Here is an 18,488-nt window from a genome sequence, read left to right as displayed (position 1 = left end):
ACAGTTCAGGCAAGAGGATCAAAAGCCTTAAACATAATGTAATGCTAAAAACAAGACACCTGGCAGAACAGCTCACATCTCATTAGGGTAATTAGTAACAGGACTGTGTCTAACAAAAAAACATCCCAAAGAGTCTTTTACAAGTAAATATGGGGAGGATCTCAACACTCAGGGAAGGGCAAATTATTCCAGAGAATTTGGGGAATTTGTCACATACAGTGATTAATATAATTAAAAGATGCAGGGAATTGAGGCAAAGCTCTTTTTGCAGAGGACAAGACTTTAACCATTACTGAGTAGCTCTGGTCTGCTGGCCTCTGGCAACACTGCATTAAACATGTACGTGATTCTGTAGTGAATATTACTACACATGATCAGGACGGCTTCTGTAAACCAGCAAATGCAAACCATCAGAGCATCCAAGTTAAAGCTCTGTGACGCAAAGAAAAAAAGTTAAGAGAGGCTGACGTGAAACCTCTCCTTTGGTATGAAAATATTTTTGGAGATCATGTACATGGATGTTATCAGTGAACAGTTCAAAAACCAATACCTTTACTGGAAAAGGGGGCGCATTCGCGTGCACTGTGTAGGCAACGTACACATCTATAAAGGAACTTTTAATTATGAAGGGTAAATATCAATATGAAGCAACATTTACTGCCATTTAGACATGTTTTCAGGGAAATCTTTGATTATTTCAGTATAAAAAACCAAAAAAAACATTTTGGACATTTTCCAAGAGCGACAATAAAAGAGAGCAGGTGCTGAACTGGTCCCCGAGACCAGCATTATTTCACAAGAAACCCAACAAACAAGAAGAACTGTAATAGCTGTCGTGCAAAAACAGAGAAGTATCTTCTCTGAGACTTGTATAAAAGCTAAGCAACTTACACCAGATTTAAAAACATCATATTTAGTGCATTATTGCCCTCTTGTTTGTTTGTTTTTAAGTGGAGCTTCATTCTCGGAATAGCACAAAGAGAGGTTACATCACGTCCTACATGTATAACGTGCACTTTAGACCATCTTCTGTGTTCCAGACTTTCAGAAACCTCTTCTCTATTTTGATGCTGCTGCCTAATGGTTTCTGCTGTATCCACAGAGAAGCTTTGCAGTCAGTGTCATTTGTCTCCATGTAAAAAAAGGAGCTGTCTGCGGATCATATTAACATTTTAATTTCAGAGCTTTTTATGTGCAATTAGGTTTGACTCCACCGTGAAATCAATTCAAGTTAGCAGACCTTTTTGACTCGACGTTGACTTTTGCCATTTGTGCCTCATTTTCTCGTCCTTGTCGCTCCCTCTTCCACTCTCCATTTTTCTTCATCAACTTTCACCCGCCTCCATCCATCCCTGCATCTCTCGCCCCTCTTCCTGCTTAATCATTTCCTCCCTAATTGTTCCACCTTCCTCTTCTCCTCACCCCTTTCCTCTTTAAATCTTCCGTTTTCCAGAAGTCATCGGCGTCGCTGAGTTGGTGAATAAGATGAATGGGCCGTGGTTCAACCGCTTCGATGAGGATTTGGCGACAGCTTTCTCTATCTACTGTGGCATCAGCATTGCCCATGTGAGTCTCTTCTAACTCCCTTTAATCAAAGAGACCAAGTTGTTAAAAAGTAACACACATACATGAGCATGTGAGGAGAAATAATTTAATTCCAGTAACTATTATTTTATAACTTCTCACTTTCCAAACTTCCTCTTATTATCTCTGTGAGCAGCAGTGAATAAATCCAGACTGCTATACAATTCATCTTCATACACACTGACTCTCTCGGTCAATAAGTCAGCTTCATTTTTAAATAATGTAATCTCTGCAAGTTCCATGCATCCTTATAATGATGCAAATATAAGTGAGTTTAGCATTTACAGTATATCCATCATTAGGAGGCTCTCCCCAAAATAGTTGACGATGTCAGAAAGATTGATCCCGTCCCGGCGAGATGAGATCAGCTCAGTGGGAGTGAAATGCTCAGTCGAGGCAGAGAAGAGGAAAGTCTCAAGGGAAATTTAAGGAGATTCAGTCAGATGGAAGTGAACGGCTTTCGTGGTGCAGTTCATTGGCATTGTATGATTGCTGCAAACTGAACTTATTAACATACTTCCAGCTGAACAGCTGTGCGCGGCTCACAGAGACGATTATGAAGACGATCACGTCTGTGATAATAGTGATGAACAAACAAGGAGAGATATATTTGTTATCGCCCACAAACTCTGTTGAAATATTGTCTTTTTCATCCTTCACCACCCTGATCTCAGATAAAAAGATAAAAAAATGTCTTCCCGTTCTAATAAACAGAGTCACTTCATGTTGAGTAGCTCCTGCAGAGTGTGACCTCTGAATGACTGCTGGTACTTAATAGGTTATCTACAAACTATAAACATATTTGATAGAAAAAAAATAATTGCTTTCGAGGCCACTAATTAATGATTTAAAGCACAGCCAGATATATTATTCATCAGATCTCACCCAGTATCGTGCTGTAGAGTACTCTCAGGGTTGTAAAAAGCTCCCTCATGTACTAAAAGGTAAAGCGGGGGCCAGACGTAGGGCTGTGAAAAGCCCACGAAAATTAAAACATACTTGTTAATCATGAATCACAGGTTTACCATTTGAATGTGAATGTAAAAGCAGTAACAAACATATGTGTGCAATCACAAACTGGTGAGACAACTGAAAATGGCTTCGATGTGCTTGGAAAAAGGCGGTGAAGAATATTCCGGATAATCCGACAAAAGCCCAAACAAAATACGAAAGTCCAAGTGAGGAAAAACAAACGGGGAAAAACTGAAAGGTGCCAAAACTCAGAAAACAAACAGAGAGGCGCCAGAAGAGCAGACACGAAGGTTGGCAAACTGAAAGCTGAAAAGGATTAAGAGTTTCCTTCAAAGCAGCTAAACATGTTTTTCAGCCATAGAAGTTGGGCTACGTCCACACGTACACGGTTTTAGGGTTTATTTTCACTTTCATTAAAGAAAAACAATCCATACAACCACTGTTTTGTCCACATGAAAATGCAAAACGAGATCATGCCCAAGCAACAGGTGGCGATAAAATCCTGATCATATAGAAATGTTGGCCACTCAGAGGCCTACAAACAATAACACGGCGCACAGTCTGACATCAAAAATCAGGCGCATGTCTTAGAAGCAGGAGCAAAAGCTGAAAATCAAATATAATTTTCTGCAACATATGTTTATAGTGGCTGTTGTACCTTAATGTTTGTTTCCTGTAGGTCAGTTTTCAGAGATCAAAATGCTTTTTGTGTGTGAACGAAAGGCCAAAACAAAAATCTGGATAATTTATCTTTTTATTAATGACATCATACCTCTTGTTAACCACCTGATTTTTTGCTTCAGTGCATCCAAAGATATTTATTTAGTGCATTTCTACTGTATCTGAGCACTCAAAGCATTTTTTACTACTTGCCTCATCCACACACTTTTTTCTATGCATAAATGATTTTATATCAGTGGATGCATTGGAGGAAACTGTCAGGGTCCTGGGTCTCCTGACCCAGCGTTTTAGTTCATTGTGATTTTTGTATTATTGTACTTGGTGTGAGTTTCTATGGTTTCTAGTTTCGATCCCTTGCCCTTCATGTTTCTCTATGTCCCCTCTGTTCTGTGTAAGTCTGTGTCTGCATGTTTGAGTTCCCCTCTGTGTCTCTCGGTTCTTAGAGTCCTCTGCCTTATGGTTTATGTCTCTGTGTTTCTTAGTTGCTGTCTCCACTGTGTCAAGTTCGCGTCTCTGTGTGATCCTTCCTGTTTTACTTTGTAGGTCCGTGTCTTATGTGAATGTGTCCTGCTTTGCTTGTCTCGTCAGTTCTAATTTCCCCCAGCTGTGCCCTCCTTCTGTGTCTCATTCTCCTCGTTACTTCCCAGTGTATTTAGACCCTGTGTTTCTCTGAGTCAGTGTTGCGTTGTACCCTCAACAAGCTGTGTGTGTTTTGCCTCCGTGTTACCAGTGGTTTGGTTCCAGTTCCAGTTCAGTGTTTTCTGCTTCAGTGTTTTAGTCCACCAGCGTTTTTGTTTGTCTTTTGATGCCTTTAGTTAGTAAGAGGGTTTCCAGCAATAAAGCTGCTCTTTAAGTTGAACTTCTGTGTCTGAGTCCTGCATTTTGGATCCACCACTCCTGCTTGCACGCCTGCCACGCAGCCAACCATGACAGAACGACGCAACCATCAAATGGATCCTGCGGACTCACGGTCTCAGTATCTCGCGCAGTTGTGGAATCACTGCCGGGAAGTAAACCACGCTGAGGACACCCCCAAGAGACTCCTTCAGGTGGTCTTTTTTGACAACTTTTTGTCTTCCACCCTCTGCACAGCTGGTTTTTTGGACATTAACAGATTAAAACAACTAATAACAGCTCTGAGAGCCAGGATATGCTTCGAACTGTTTGGCATGGGCGGTCCAGGCAAGGAAGGGTCAGCTACCCTCCTGGAAGCCCTCGCTGCCTGGTATTCTCAGCATCAGCATCTTTTCCCATCCAGATTTATCACTAAATCATTCTATCCTCCCTTAAGAGAGGGACTGCGTCCTCGTTGCCTTCACCCCAGTACACCAGTGTCACCTGTGTCTCCAGTAGCTCAGCTCCCAGTGTCGCCTGCTCAGCAGCCACTCTCGGCTCAGGCTCCTGTGTCGCCTCTGTGTCAGCCAGTGGCCTCCATGACGGCTGGCTTAGTGATCTCTTCCGCTGGAGGGTCCGAGGGACCGCTCCGGCCTTTGCTTCCTGCCTCGTCGGCTGGGGGGCCCGAGGAGCCCGCCCAGCTTCCTGCCTCGCCTGCTGCTGCTCCATCACCTGCTCAGCCTTCTGTTCAGCCGGTGGTCTCTGCACCTACTGATTATGCCACGTCAGCTGGAGGGCCCGAGGAGCCCGTCCAGCCTCATGCCTCGTCAGCTGGAGGGCCCGAGGAGCCCGTCCAGCCTCATGCCTCGTCAGCTGGAGGGCCCGAGGAGCCCGTCCAGCCTCATGCCACGTCAGCTGGAGGGCCCGGGGAGCCCGTCCAGCTTCCTGCCTCATCGGCTGGGGGGCCCGAGGAGCCCGTCCAGCCGCCTGCTGCGGCTCCATCATCATCCTCGCCTGCTGCAGCTCCATCATCATCCTCGCCTGCTGCAGCTCCATCATCATCCTCGCCTGGCCCGGCCTCCGTGTCTTCAGCCTCGCCTGGCCCGGCCTCCGTGTCTTCAGCCTCGCCTGGCCCGGCCTCCGTGTCTTCAGCCTCGCCTGGCCCGGCCTCAGGGTCCTCCGCATCGCCTTGTCCGGCCCCGCCGTCGCCTTGTCCGGCCCCGCCGTCGCCTTGTCCGGCCCCGCCGTCGCCGGGTCCGTCTGTTCCTGCCTCGTCATCGCCTGGTCCGGCCCTGTCATCGCCTGGTCCGGCCCTGTCATCGCCTGGTCCGGTCCTGCCTCGTCCGGTCCTGCCTCGTCTGGTCCTGTGCCCACCGGGCCTCAGCCAGTACGCTTGACACTGGAGCGCCGCCGCTGCCTTCCGCGCGGCCGGCCCCCTGAACTGCTCCGTCGTCTCCTTCGTCGCCGCCGCTGCCTTCCGCGCGGCCGGCCCCCTGAACTGCTCCGTCGTCTCCTTCGTCGCCGCCGCTGCCTTCCGCGCGGTCGGCCCCCTGAACTGTTTGGACTCCTGTGCTGTCGGCCCCCTGGCCGGCCCCCTGAACTCTTCTGTTTTGGACTCCATTTTTCTTATGCTTCGGTGTTTTTGTTTCGTGCCCTCCTTCCTGGGCCCCCGCCGCCCGCCCTGGTCGGGTTGTTTTCTGTTTTGGGCGGTTTTTGTTTTTTTTCGTTTTCTTGTGTTGGGCTGTCGGGAGCCAGCCCTTGGGGGGAGGGTACTGTCAGGGTCCTGGGTCTCCTGACCCAGCGTTTTAGTTCATTGTGATTTTTGTATTATTGTACTTGGTGTGAGTTTCTATGGTTTCTAGTTTCGATCCCTTGCCCTTCATGTTTCTCTATGTCCCCTCTGTTCTGTGTAAGTCTGTGTCTGCATGTTTGAGTTCCCCTCTGTGTCTCTCGGTTCTTAGAGTCCTCTGCCTTATGGTTTATGTCTCTGTGTTTCTTAGTTGCTGTCTCCACTGTGTCAAGTTCGCGTCTCTGTGTGATCCTTCCTGTTTTACTTTGTAGGTCCGTGTCTTATGTGAATGTGTCCTGCTTTGCTTGTCTCGTCAGTTCTAATTTCCCCCAGCTGTGCCCTCCTTCTGTGTCTCATTCTCCTCGTTACTTCCCAGTGTATTTAGACCCTGTGTTTCTCTGAGTCAGTGTTGCGTCGTACCCTCAACAAGCTGTGTGTGTTTTGCCTCCGTGTTACCAGTGGTTTGGTTCCAGTTCCAGTTCAGTGTTTTCTGCTTCAGTGTTTTAGTCCACCAGCGTTTTTGTTTGTCTTTTGATGCCTTTAGTTAGTAAGAGGGTTTCCAGCAATAAAGCTGCTCTTTAAGTTGAACTTCTGTGTCTGAGTCCTGCATTTTGGATCCACCACTCCTGCTTGCACGCCTGCCACGCAGCCAACCATGACAAACTCTGTAAAAGACCATAAGGACAGGGAGAATCGAACCACTAACCTGCTCTACCTTCTGTGCCACAGCCACCCACAAACATACTTTCAAAATAAAATAGAACTTCATCTCTCACTAGCATGTAGTCAGTGGTACCATGAAAAGCAAAATATGGTTCCAGCTGGAAGATCGATCATAAGTAGGAGATCCTGATAACATAATATTTCACTGAACTTTATTACTTTATATCACAAACATCTAATTTAATTTCTTTCTGTTTGTCTTTGTCCAGTTATCGTGATAATATAATGAATTCATTCTTACTAAAAATGAATTAGCAACGTTTTAATGTGCCGGTTCTTCCTCCAGTCTCTGCTCTACAAGAGAGTCCACGAGGCTCAGTTCAGATCCCATCTGGCCAATGAAATGATGATGTACCATATGAAGGTAAAATCACATCTCTTCATCCCACAAACTCACTCTCGCACAGCGACGCGCAGCATTTACTGACAGTGTCCATGCTATTTACTCAGTATGATTCAGTATGAGTCTGTGGCAGGTTTCAGAGGAAGAGGTGACTAAGCTGCTGGTATCTGGCATCGACCCGGTGAACGAGATTGACCCGTGCTTCGCAGAGTTCACGTGCACGCCGCGCTCCCTTCCCGATGACACCACGCCGATGGTAAGAAGCAGAGAGAGAGAGTGTGTCTGAATGCTGTCAGCACAAAGATTTAAAGAGAACAAAATCTGATGTAACTTCTCCTGTTGTGTGTCTGCAGTGCGTTCTCAGCATGTTTGAAGACATGGGTTTCATCAACACCTATAAGATCGACATGCACACGCTCGCCAGGTCTGACATCCGTCAATTTATATGCTGTGTTTAAGAGCCTGTGCTTTAAATCATTTTCCATCAGCTGTTTAAATAAAGAATATTTACTTTATTTATTAATGATTCTCTGGCTACATTGTTAAGTAGTATTGCGTTGTAAGCTTGTAGCAGAATCTTCAATCAGGTTTGTTTTTTTAAAGCTGATGGAGAGATGGGTTGTGAATGAGAATTTCCGGGGCTACCACTGAGTTACATGTTGGAAAAAAAAGTCATGAGAGTGTTTTTAAACTGCTGCCTTGGTGCCAGGTTCTGTCTGATGGTGAAGAAAGGCTACAGAGACCCTCCCTACCACAACTGGATGCACGCTTTCTCCGTCTCACACTTCTGCTACCTGCTCTACAAAAACCTAGGGCTGTCCAACTACCTCGAGTGAGTACACAAGTCTCAAAAGACTTTATAATGATGTTTTATATCATTTGTATTTAAAATGATTCTTCTATGCCTGCTGTCTTCTAGGGATATAGAAATATTAGCGCTCTTTGTGTCCTGTATGTGCCATGATCTGGACCACCGTGGCACCAACAACTCTTTCCAAGTGGCCTCGGTGAGAGCACATACTTTGCTTTTGTTTTATTAGAAAGCAGTAGGAATGATACAAAATAATAGAAAAATAAACAAGGCTCTAAGCAGGACTGCAGCTTTATGCATGCAGACAAAAAATGCATTATGTTTTTAATCTTCTATTCAGTCCAAAAGCTGATATAGGGAAAATAAACACAATAATAAGTAAACAAACCAGGGAAATGAGCAAGTAATCCAAAAACACTAGGAGATACAGGGAAGCTCTGAGCAGGGAGGTACAGCACTGGGGTACACACAGCTGCAATTAACAGAGGGGGGCAGAGACACACCTGATATAGAGAGGAGCGGTAGCAGGTACTAACACAGCTGAAGCCAACAAATATAATGAGATGGGGAAGTAAACACATCACAAGACACAGAAAACAGGAAGTGTGACACAACACAACACAATGGATGGAATAGAATGAGTCTGACACGGAGAGAAGATCGGCGGACGAGACGGAGGAACATAGAAAGGTGAACGTGAAACGTGAACTAAAAGCAACGTCAGCGGTAAAAATAAAAACTAATAACAACTGAAAACTTGGCATCTTAATAATGAATAAAACATGTGAATAAAAATGAATAAATCCTAAAAGGAAACCACAAACAGACGAGGCTTCTGAACTCTTAAACACAGTGAATTCAACTAAAGCAGCTATTTGATAAATAGAAAACTAAATACTAATTAGAGCAAGGAAAATAATCATACAAATGACAGCTAAATATATACAAACCCACAAGGAAGGTAACAAAAAATAGGTACCAGCGTGGTACCATGAACTATCTTAGTCTTTTCATTTCTTTTAGTCGTCTTCGAGAATAGTTCTTCAGGCTTCTTAAAGGACTTTTAAAGCTCTTCTTTGGATGTTTCTGTCAAGATGATCCCACTCTGCTTCAATAATGTTGAGGTCTGGGCTCTGTGAAAACCAATCCATGACTGATAGATGATCCATTGAGATAAATAGATGGATAGATGGATGAGCAAAAGGCCAGATGCATCAATGTGTCCTCTTTAGGAATCACCTTGGTGCCACAAAAATATAATTTTATGCCTTTTTGGCATTTTTCATTTTTGGATATATGAGTTCAGTAATTTTAACTTATATCTATTATTATGGTATATACAAGTGGTATCTTTCCAATTATTTGGCCTGTTTATTTGGGCTTCCTATCCTCTCAAATACAGAGCGTGTATTTAACAGGATAGGAACGGTGACCTGGCCTGCCTTCCCAAACCGCCTGCTCCTGAGCATCCCCAGAGGACTGCAGATCCACTCTGCCCAGATACTAACCACTCAGATGAGACTGAGAGAGAAAGAACACAATAAGAGGAGATAAGAGACAGAAGAAGAGAAGATATTGCAGTAAATGATAGTGGTTACTGCATTAACAATACTGTATTAGTATGTATTGTTTACTGTAAATGAAAAAAGAAAAAAAAACATATGAATAAATTAAAACGCAAACGTTAGGGGGATGTTATTTGTGAATCACTTTCCCCGCCTGACAAAAGCCAGGAAGAAACACACAAACCATTTCATTTAACATGACAACAACAGCGGGAGTTATGATAATGTTGAAATTTTTACTTTAAATGCTCGAGATGAAGCATCCCGGGTAATAGCGAGGGTTGCACGGTTTTATCAGGGTCTAATCACGAGGTGATTAGAAGCGTGTCGCCCTGCTACACTCTAATCAGGCACAAACCTAAATCAGACACACATTATAAGACAAAAGTAATCCATCATTGATAAGCTTCTGTATATATATATATATATATATATATATATATATATATATGTTTTTTTTTTTTTCAATTGAGAGCTGCCATCTCCTGTTAAAGAGAAAACACTGCTATATTTTATTGGAGGATGTTGATTTGAATCAATGTGCCGCGCATGCTAAAAGGATTGTGTTTCAAATGTGTGTCTGTTATGTTTCCAGCAATCTGTGCTGGCTGCTCTCTACAGCTCAGAGGGATCTGTGATGGAGGTAAAGTCTCTCAGAGTTTTCACACTGACTGTGTAAATCTTTATTTCCTATGACAGAGACGATAAGATTGTGCGATTACTGGTATAGGCTTGCTCCTTCATAGTTAATGAATGCCATTATCTGAGAGCTGCTAATGTAGTGTTCTGCTAGGACATCTAGTGGCCAAAATCAATCATGACATTTTTTTGCAGCAGCGATGAGGCAATGTGAGGAATTTAAATTGGTTTTTGCCTTTTGCATTGCAGCATTAGTCACTTTAGAGTCACCGTTTTCTAACACGTTTTGTCATTATGCTTTATTTGCCACGCCAGAGACATCACTTTGCCCAGGCCATCGCTATTCTGAACACTCATGGCTGCAACATCTTTGAGAAGTTCTCCAGGAAGGTGAATTATCAAACCCTCTCTCCATTCGTGCATTTCAACAACTTTCTTTTTTCTCAATCTCTCGCTGATTTCATATTTTCATTTGCTTCTATCACCGCCTTTGCAAGCTAACGATTATTTTTTATGTCTCTAGGACTACCAGCGCATGTTGGATTTAATGAGAGACATAATTCTGGCCACGGACCTTGCTCACCACCTTCGCATTTTCAAGGATCTGCAGAAGATGTCTGATGGTACATGTCACATGTTCAGTATGCGCAGCCACGTCTCTGCAGTTGCTTTAGACTCACACCCGTGAACAGCTCCAGGAGGCTCAGTTCTGATTGTCGATTCACACTGAAAGCAAAGCAATATTTCTTTTTACGTCTCCTTAGATTAAAGCGGCCTGATTTCACAAGGGAGACGAAACAATATAGAACATTAGAAATTCACCGTTTCAGTACAATTATCCATTGCTGAGCTGAAAGATCGCTCATAGACAGACAGACAACCCATTTTCCTCTGCACTATGACTTGCTTCTTTTTCATGAACTGACTTATTTTGCAGAGATCTGAGTTCACGCTTGCAACATTCAGCTCTGACATTCTTAATAATCCTCCACTTTCATTGGACTATTTACCCTTTAGAAAAGACAGTTGCTTACACTCTTATGCAATGTAATTGGCTGTAACCTCCAGGCCAGTGGTTTGTTACGCTTGAATGCAACCAATTATAAGTTATCCTGAGTGGATGTCTCCTCCGTGGAAACAATTTCGAGCCGTTAAAGCAATTCAAGGACATTAAAAACCACTAAATGAGTTAGCAACTTTCTCACACTCTAGAATAGGTGACTTGTCAATCATGGAGTAGAATACTGAATGAATGTGTAGAGTGTTAATAGGCACTGGAAAATCATTTCTGCCTACCAAACACGCAAAGTCTGCTTATCTAACATCCTGTTGTGACCTTCTTTTATTGTCACTTCTATCATTATGCATATTGGAGACTAAAATGAACTTTATGCAATGAGTTTGAAGCACTTTTGCTTCGGAATTGTGTGATTTTCCTCTTAGATGAAAGGTAGCAACAGTGCTTGAAATGCTGTTAACGCAGAGCGATGCGTTTTGTGTGTTTTTCAGATGGATACAATCCAAAAAGCCGTACCCACCACTCCCTGCTGCTGTGCCTGTTAATGACTTCGTGTGACCTGTCAGACCAAACCAAGGGCTGGAAAACCACACGCAAAATTGCTGTCAGTTTGTGTTCTGCACCAGTATATGTGAAACATTACCACATACTTACTAGAACTTGCCATTTGTAGCAAAAATGTTGTATTAATGTGTTTAATTCAGTTAAGACTGTTAATATTTCAGTATTACTGCAGTACAAATTCCAAAAGCTTAGTGGAAGTAATAGCTGTAATTATTTTGACCTAGTAAACTGCTCACTGTAGCAGTTTATTCTAAGTAGGAAGAAAATAGAAAAGGCTTTAGTGTGATCGGGTTCATGCTGCATTTGCTGGTTTGCAGGAGAAAGAAGTTTCTGTTTCATCTTTTAGCAACACGACTAAAGATTTCTAATTAACAGTGTTTGTACAGTGAAACTGACCCATTTCTAGGACATTGGAGATTATGAGATGCAAAGCTGTACAGCTGGAAACAACCTTTGAGCTGTATTCCATTATTTTCTATTCTGAGAAACCGCACTCCATTTTAGGATTATGTTTAATCTTGGCCTGCCCCCTTTCCACCACCAAACCCGTAAACCTTGCCCCAAATCCTCCACCCTCAATCTCCAAACACCTAAAGAAAATAAACTGTAAATCCTTGTTTTCAAAACCAATAGCACATTTCTGTGGAAGACTTTATTGGCTTTTACAGTGCTCAGTTGATACATTATCATCTCAATAGCAAGAGAACACATTTCTATCAGTGAAAAACCCCAATCACACCAAATATTGAACTTTAATAGAAGTGACTTGCAGTTTATGGCAGGTAACAGCATAAAATGTTTGCATAAAAGACAAATAAACTAAATTTCATACATAACGATGTCTCTATAAATATGACACATGTTAAGACTTTCAAATATCTGCTGCTATGTTCCTACAGGAGCTGATTTATAAAGAGTTCTTCTCTCAAGGAGATCTGGTATGTTTTAGTGTACGCTAACTGCTAAATGACATGTGAAAATAGTAACATGTGGTGAAAGTGTGTTATTGTACGCCTGACTGAGGTCATTAATCATAGCTTAACGTGTGTTTGCAGGAAAAAGCCATGGGTAACAGGCCCAGTGAGATGATGGACAGAGAGAAAGCGTACATACCGGAACTGCAGATCAGCTTCATGGAGCATATCGCCATGCCGATCTACAAGTGCGTACAAAACCTGAAAGCAGCACAGACTCATTATTGGATCTGTTTTGGTCCTTTTATCACACAAAGGATTTAGTTTGAAACATTGCTTAAAACAAAACTGTAGATTATGTACACATTATCCCCTGATTCTGGAGTCTTTTTGCTGATTGTTTTGGCATTCACTCTCATCAGCACTGTTTTTACTGTGGTTGAAACTTTTTAAACTAACTAGTGGACATTTGAGCATCTAAGTAACTCATTTAAAGGAGCAAGAACAGATAAAGGTTAAAAAAATCTGGTAATTCTTTGTTTTTACATTCACCGGGTCCCAATATGCCCAAATATCAAAGACAAATTTAAAATGCATGTCGTGGAAGAGTTCGGGTCTTTGGAGGTTAAAGCTGCATTTTATCTGAAGGCCACCAGATGGGTTTAGTTTTGGTTGCAAAAAGCTTTCCGTGCTAATAGAAGTGTGTTGGAAATCAGCTTTCTATCTTGACCTCTTGAAACACTTTTCTGCTGATTTTATGGGCTCGGTAACTGGTTTTTGTTCTCATTGAATAACAAATGAAGTCTGTTATGTAAATCTTGTTCATATTACGTTTCAAAGTGGAGGTGGTATGAACCACACACTTGTTAGCTAATGACACAAGTCATCATCAATGAAGATGGCGATGGCAAACGCTCATCTCGAGGTTTCAGAACAGGATCTGAAAAACCAAAGGGTGACGACTTTTATACCACCTGTGGTTGCTACCATTTGAGCACACATGATCCTCAGATTCTCAGTCAGACCCAGACCTGGCACCTGACATCTGGTTATTGAAAAAGCAACCAAACAAACACATAATGCTTAAAGTGGAAGCTTGAAAACAGGACTTCAAAAACCAGTGATTGACATCAATTTGGCCACTAACATTGTCTATATATACAGTTTATTCTGATAATGTGCTGTGACTGCAACCTGTGAAAAATCAAAATGCCAGTTACTGGATGATTAAATACCCGATAGCACAGTTCAAATCATTACATGACGTTAAATAAATAAAATTAAAACAATAATTATATGAATGATTAATCCATTTCATTTAGAGTGGCATTAATTGAACAAACTCTCAGACTGGGACATTGAGGACTCTTCATTAGCAATCATGTGTAGGCCTAAAATTAACACCACCTGCTGCCTCCTGTCTTCTCAGGCTGCTGTCTGAACTGTTTCCCGGGGCCACCGAGCTGTACGAGAGGGTGGCGGCTAACCGTGAGCAGTGGACCAAAGTGTCCCATAAGTTCACCATCCGTGGGTTGCCTAGCAACAACAGCCTCGACTTCCTGGACCAGGAATACGAGCTGCTGCAGGCCCAGGGCGCTTTCGGGAGTGACGACCACTGCCTCAACGGCTGCCTCGACGACACAGAAGGAGGGAGGGGTCAGTGACGGCAGCAGGCCGCGGACGGTTTTCGTCGAGTTTTCCGTGGTCCCGTAAGAGGCTGAGGATACCTTTTTAGTGACCTAAGAGTCACAGGTCTCTCTCTGCTGTCAACCACTTAGATGCTTAGGAGGCCAGACAGGACGGGACAAAAGTTTCAAACTGAATCAGACGAGCGATCTGAAACGAGTGCTGGAGCCACACGTCTCCGGCTGAAGATGGCAGAAGGTGGTGACTTTGTCTATTTCAGCAGCTATAATAGGTTTTTACCACTAGTCACAAGCTCATTCATACAGTACTGATCCTGATTAAGATTGTAAAAACACACAGCTACACTGACACACATATGTACATGCACATACTGTCTCAAGATCGAGGGGGGCGGAAAAGATTCATTGTGACAGCAGAGACTACTTCAACATGTAACAGTGAGATGAAAGTGCTATAGTTTCTGTAAAATGTGTCATAAAAGCTTATATTGATTTAAAGCAGCTGCCATAGCCCTCACCTGATGCTTATGAATGCATGCTGTATGGACACCTCATGTTTTATTCCTTTTATCTGGGTCAGTGTTTATTTTTTTTCCATTAACTAAGAAATGAATGCACTCCATTTCCATTTCCATCTCCACTCCGTCTCAACACATTTTAGTTACAGCTTTTCAGGATATGTGTAATAATAAATTCATGACCATCAAGATGCACGGGGAGTTTTTGTTTCTTTTTAGTGATTCACTTCTTGCTTTTTTTAGGTGTTTAGGGGACAATTTGACAATCACTTATTAATGACAGAGTCACTGATCCCTGACCCTTCTTCATTAAACACTTAACCCAAAAGACTCCCATTTTATTCTTCTCACCATCCTCCATCTGTCACATTTCCTCTTCATTTAGGTCATTTTTTTCTGTTCTTGACTAACGTCCTCATGAACCCACTTTAGGTAAAGAGTAACCAAATCCCTTTAAAAGATCCATCTCATCTGTAAGTGCAAATGTGCCAGAGTAGAGTGTGTCATCGAGTGTGTCATATGGATCTGCCTTATTGCGCATCTTTGCTGCCTTTCTTAGAGCTTTTAATATATAAAAATTGAAATAAAGAGTCTGTTTAGTATGTATGTTGTATATTTGTTATAGAGATAGCGTGAGTATCGACATGTTTGACTGAATGATCTGCTGAGAAGATGTATATCTGTGAAATACCCGTGTGAAGAACCTCAGATGTCACAATCGTCATTTCACTTCTTTCTATTTTATCTGCACAGCCACCCTCGGGTGTCCCAGTCAGACATAAAAGCGTTTTGTTCAGTTCTCAGTGCATCCAGATTGGGTTTTTTTTTCTTTTTTAAAGAAACTAGAGATGTAGCCATCACAAAATTACTCTTTCTTGGAACCATCCAGCGGTTCACTATCGCTGCACTCCAAAGGAAGCGTCAGAAATTATGTTCTCAGCTTGTGCCTCATAGAAAACCTGACTGGATTTTTATGTTACAGTACGCTATTGCTCAGTTTTACCTTACGATGCTTAAAGTAGGAAATGCTGCAGAGCAATGTGAGGAAAACCGCTGAATAGTTACAAAGGGAAAGTGGACACCATTGCACGTGGGCTGCACGGGGAGGGGGCGGGGGATGAGTGAATGTGTGGATGGGCACGAGCGTCTACGTGGGTGAGAGAGAGGTAGTTAAGAGCAAGAGAGAAATATTCGGTGTAGCTCCACAGAGGCGGTGTTCACAGAAACAAGGCTGACACAAACCTCGAGTGATCTACCAGAATTTCTTCCTTCTTCTCCCCCCTTTCCTTTTATGCTGCCCCGATAATGTTAATGGAAGAAGATGAAAGCTTCTTTTCAGTTTTTTTCAAATCGCAGGTTACAAATGTAGGATTTCTCTTTGAAAAGTACCTTATGAACCCTCATGGGATCCTTTTGTAGACAATTAGTGAGGAAGGTTAATCGCCTCTAAAAGTGGTGTGATGTATGTGTGAAACCAAGATTGGGATATGCATCAGCGCTAGCTCGATGGAAGTGCTTGATCTGCCGTGGACGAGATGGTTTTGCTGCAAAGCTTCTAAAGGGCGTACAGACGTGTCTGTATAAGAGCCACTCTCTCTTTCTTGAACTCTTTTTCTCATTTTTTTGTTTTATTTTTCAGTTATTTCAAAACCAACGTTTCACATGTACTTGTCTTTTTTTTCCATGTGCAATATAAATTGTCTGCCTCTGTGACACTGCATAGATTCCTATGTAAATACCTATGCCTCTTGTTAAATTATTGCTTTAGGTCTGAGTTGCCAAAGCCTTTTAAGTGTTAGATCATGATGTTTCCATTTAGAAAAGAAACACAAATCAATGGAGTGTGACAATTTTAATCCTAAAATGCTTCAGTTTTCTATCACGATTGTGTATCTGTCCTTTTTGTTTGTTTGTTTTAGAGAGTCAGGGCTAAATGTGCCAAGCAAACATTTTCTACTTTCTTGGCAAGCTGCAAAGTGAAAAAGAAAAAGAAAACATTAAAAACACCACAAGAAAAAAGAAAAAAAACCCAGACAGAACTTAAAATATTTTTGTTCTCTAATGTTGGAGTGTCGACGAGGGCTGTGTTCATATTTGACTTTTCCCGCTACGTCATGACAACTTGTCAATGGATTGTGAACACAATCGATTTCCCATCATCACTGAGCAGCGGGACTCGAACCTGTGACGTAACGTCATCGTAACAATCACCTGTGACATAATTGTTAAAAGTGGCAAAAAATATAATTGCTGTAAATATCAAGCGTTTCAAAAGAAAACGTTTCTTGATCGTCTGTCATTATTTACAATGGGACTTTTTTTTTTCAAATTCTGTAATGTGTTTAAAGTGGTTGCCTTCTGTTCTCCTTTTCTTTCTTTCTTTTTTCTTTTTTCTTTTTTTGCTAAGCCATTTTTGAACAACCCTAAGCTCAGACTTTTAACAGAGGGGATGAAAGAAAATTATATGTTTGTTTGGGATATACATATAATATATAACCCAGGCAAATCTGAAATGTATAAATGATGCTTATACTGGTCAATAAATCCAGGATATTCATCTGTTAATTATTTGTTTCATTGAGTTCTGAGTGCTGGTGATCTTGTTCTTCGTGTTGAACAAGGACAATTTTCAGAAGTAGGCAAATGTGCAACATTTTAAATCATTTTTTTTTCTTGAAATAAATCTGATGAAAGGCTTCTCGGTTGTCCTTTCTAAATGTGTGTGCACACCACACGTGTATTATGTTGTCTGGAACTGTGTATTTGTATCTGGCAACACTGATTTAGTCATCACAGAGGCATCTTTGCTGTTCCTGTTGACCTGTGCCACATGGACTCATGGTTAAGCATGGCTAGGGTAACATATTTCAGAGGGGTTCCTAGGATAAAAATCTACCCCTAAAGTAGTTAGCATTTCTCCTGTTTTTACATTAGTTTAAATAGAAATTATATAGCTTGTTCATACAGCTATACTTTTATAATGGGAAATTACATTTAAATTATATGTTATCAGCCCCTAGTTGAAGCTATTCCTGTATAGAGTTGTGGTCAGAAGCTTTCATAGACTCATCACAGGCAAAAATGTCATGGTAAATCTGGGTCTTTTTATGATTTCTCTTAACTGTTGAATGACTGTACAACAAATATCTTTAATAACTTTAAAAAGAAAATGAAAAATTTGGTGTTGAAGTTTGAATTGACTTTGAATTTTCTCAAAAGTATATATACAGGCTCAAACATATACATGTACCCCACTAATATTTGGTTTAATGTTCTTTTGCAAGTTGCGCCTCAACTTGACACTTTTGGTAGCCATCAACAACTTTCTGGCAAAAGTCTGGCTGTATATATGACAACTCTTCAAGCGAGACAGCTCAGTCTTTATCTCATCTGTCCATAGAGCTTTTCTGCAGTAGACATTTGGCTCGACCATGTGAGCAGCTGCAAATTTCACTCGAGTGATTTTGACTTTGTAGCAGGGACTTCTTTCACGGTCAGCACTCTATCAGTCCATGGTGATGTACAAGCTTTACAGTGGACAGTGATGCTGGCGTTCCAGCAGTTTCCAGTTCTTGACAGGCTTAAACCTTGGTGGTTTCTGGGTTCCTGACCATCTGAGGGTTTGGGTCTTCCTGCAGATCTCGGCAAAGTCATGACACATCTGAATAACTTGTACAGATGTCCAATTGTTTAAATGATGATCTTGGAATCCTCAGTTGTTTAGAAATGATTCAAAGAGACATTCTTACTTTTGTAATTCTCCTTCTTAGATCGTCTCTGAAGTCCTTGGACTTTCCCATTGTTCTGACTATTGGTCAATCCAGTGACTGCTGTAAAATAAATCCTTTATATGCTGGCAAACTGAAACTACCAGTTTTAGCCAATCG

General features: G+C 41.9%; 1 protein-coding gene across 3 annotated transcripts in view; it reads left to right on the top strand.

Moving 5' to 3' along the window:
* Positions 1 to 17,299, top strand: part of pde2a (phosphodiesterase 2A) — a 172,877-nt gene extending 155,578 nt beyond the window's left edge. For all 3 annotated transcript variants that reach the window (XM_082503218.1, XM_082503219.1, XM_082503220.1), the window contains 13 exons: positions 1,454 to 1,566; positions 6,870 to 6,947; positions 7,060 to 7,182; positions 7,280 to 7,350; positions 7,636 to 7,758; positions 7,846 to 7,933; positions 9,898 to 9,945; positions 10,257 to 10,331; positions 10,465 to 10,564; positions 11,451 to 11,563; positions 12,423 to 12,461; positions 12,579 to 12,685; positions 13,867 to 17,299. In XM_082503218.1, the coding sequence (XP_082359344.1) occupies positions 1,454 to 1,566; positions 6,870 to 6,947; positions 7,060 to 7,182; positions 7,280 to 7,350; positions 7,636 to 7,758; positions 7,846 to 7,933; positions 9,898 to 9,945; positions 10,257 to 10,331; positions 10,465 to 10,564; positions 11,451 to 11,563; positions 12,423 to 12,461; positions 12,579 to 12,685; positions 13,867 to 14,101 (1,313 nt within the window). In that variant the 3' untranslated portion in view covers positions 14,102 to 17,299. The remainder of the gene's footprint in view (positions 1 to 1,453; positions 1,567 to 6,869; positions 6,948 to 7,059; positions 7,183 to 7,279; positions 7,351 to 7,635; positions 7,759 to 7,845; positions 7,934 to 9,897; positions 9,946 to 10,256; positions 10,332 to 10,464; positions 10,565 to 11,450; positions 11,564 to 12,422; positions 12,462 to 12,578; positions 12,686 to 13,866) is intronic.
* Positions 17,300 to 18,488: the final 1,189 nt, after the last annotated feature.

Source organism: Aulonocara stuartgranti, assembly GCF_965226115.1.
Source record: "Aulonocara stuartgranti genome assembly, chromosome: 14".
Taxonomy (NCBI): Eukaryota; Metazoa; Chordata; class Actinopteri; order Cichliformes; family Cichlidae; genus Aulonocara; species Aulonocara stuartgranti.
Note: the sequence above shows the minus strand (reverse complement) of the source record. Positions and strands in the feature narration are given on the sequence as shown.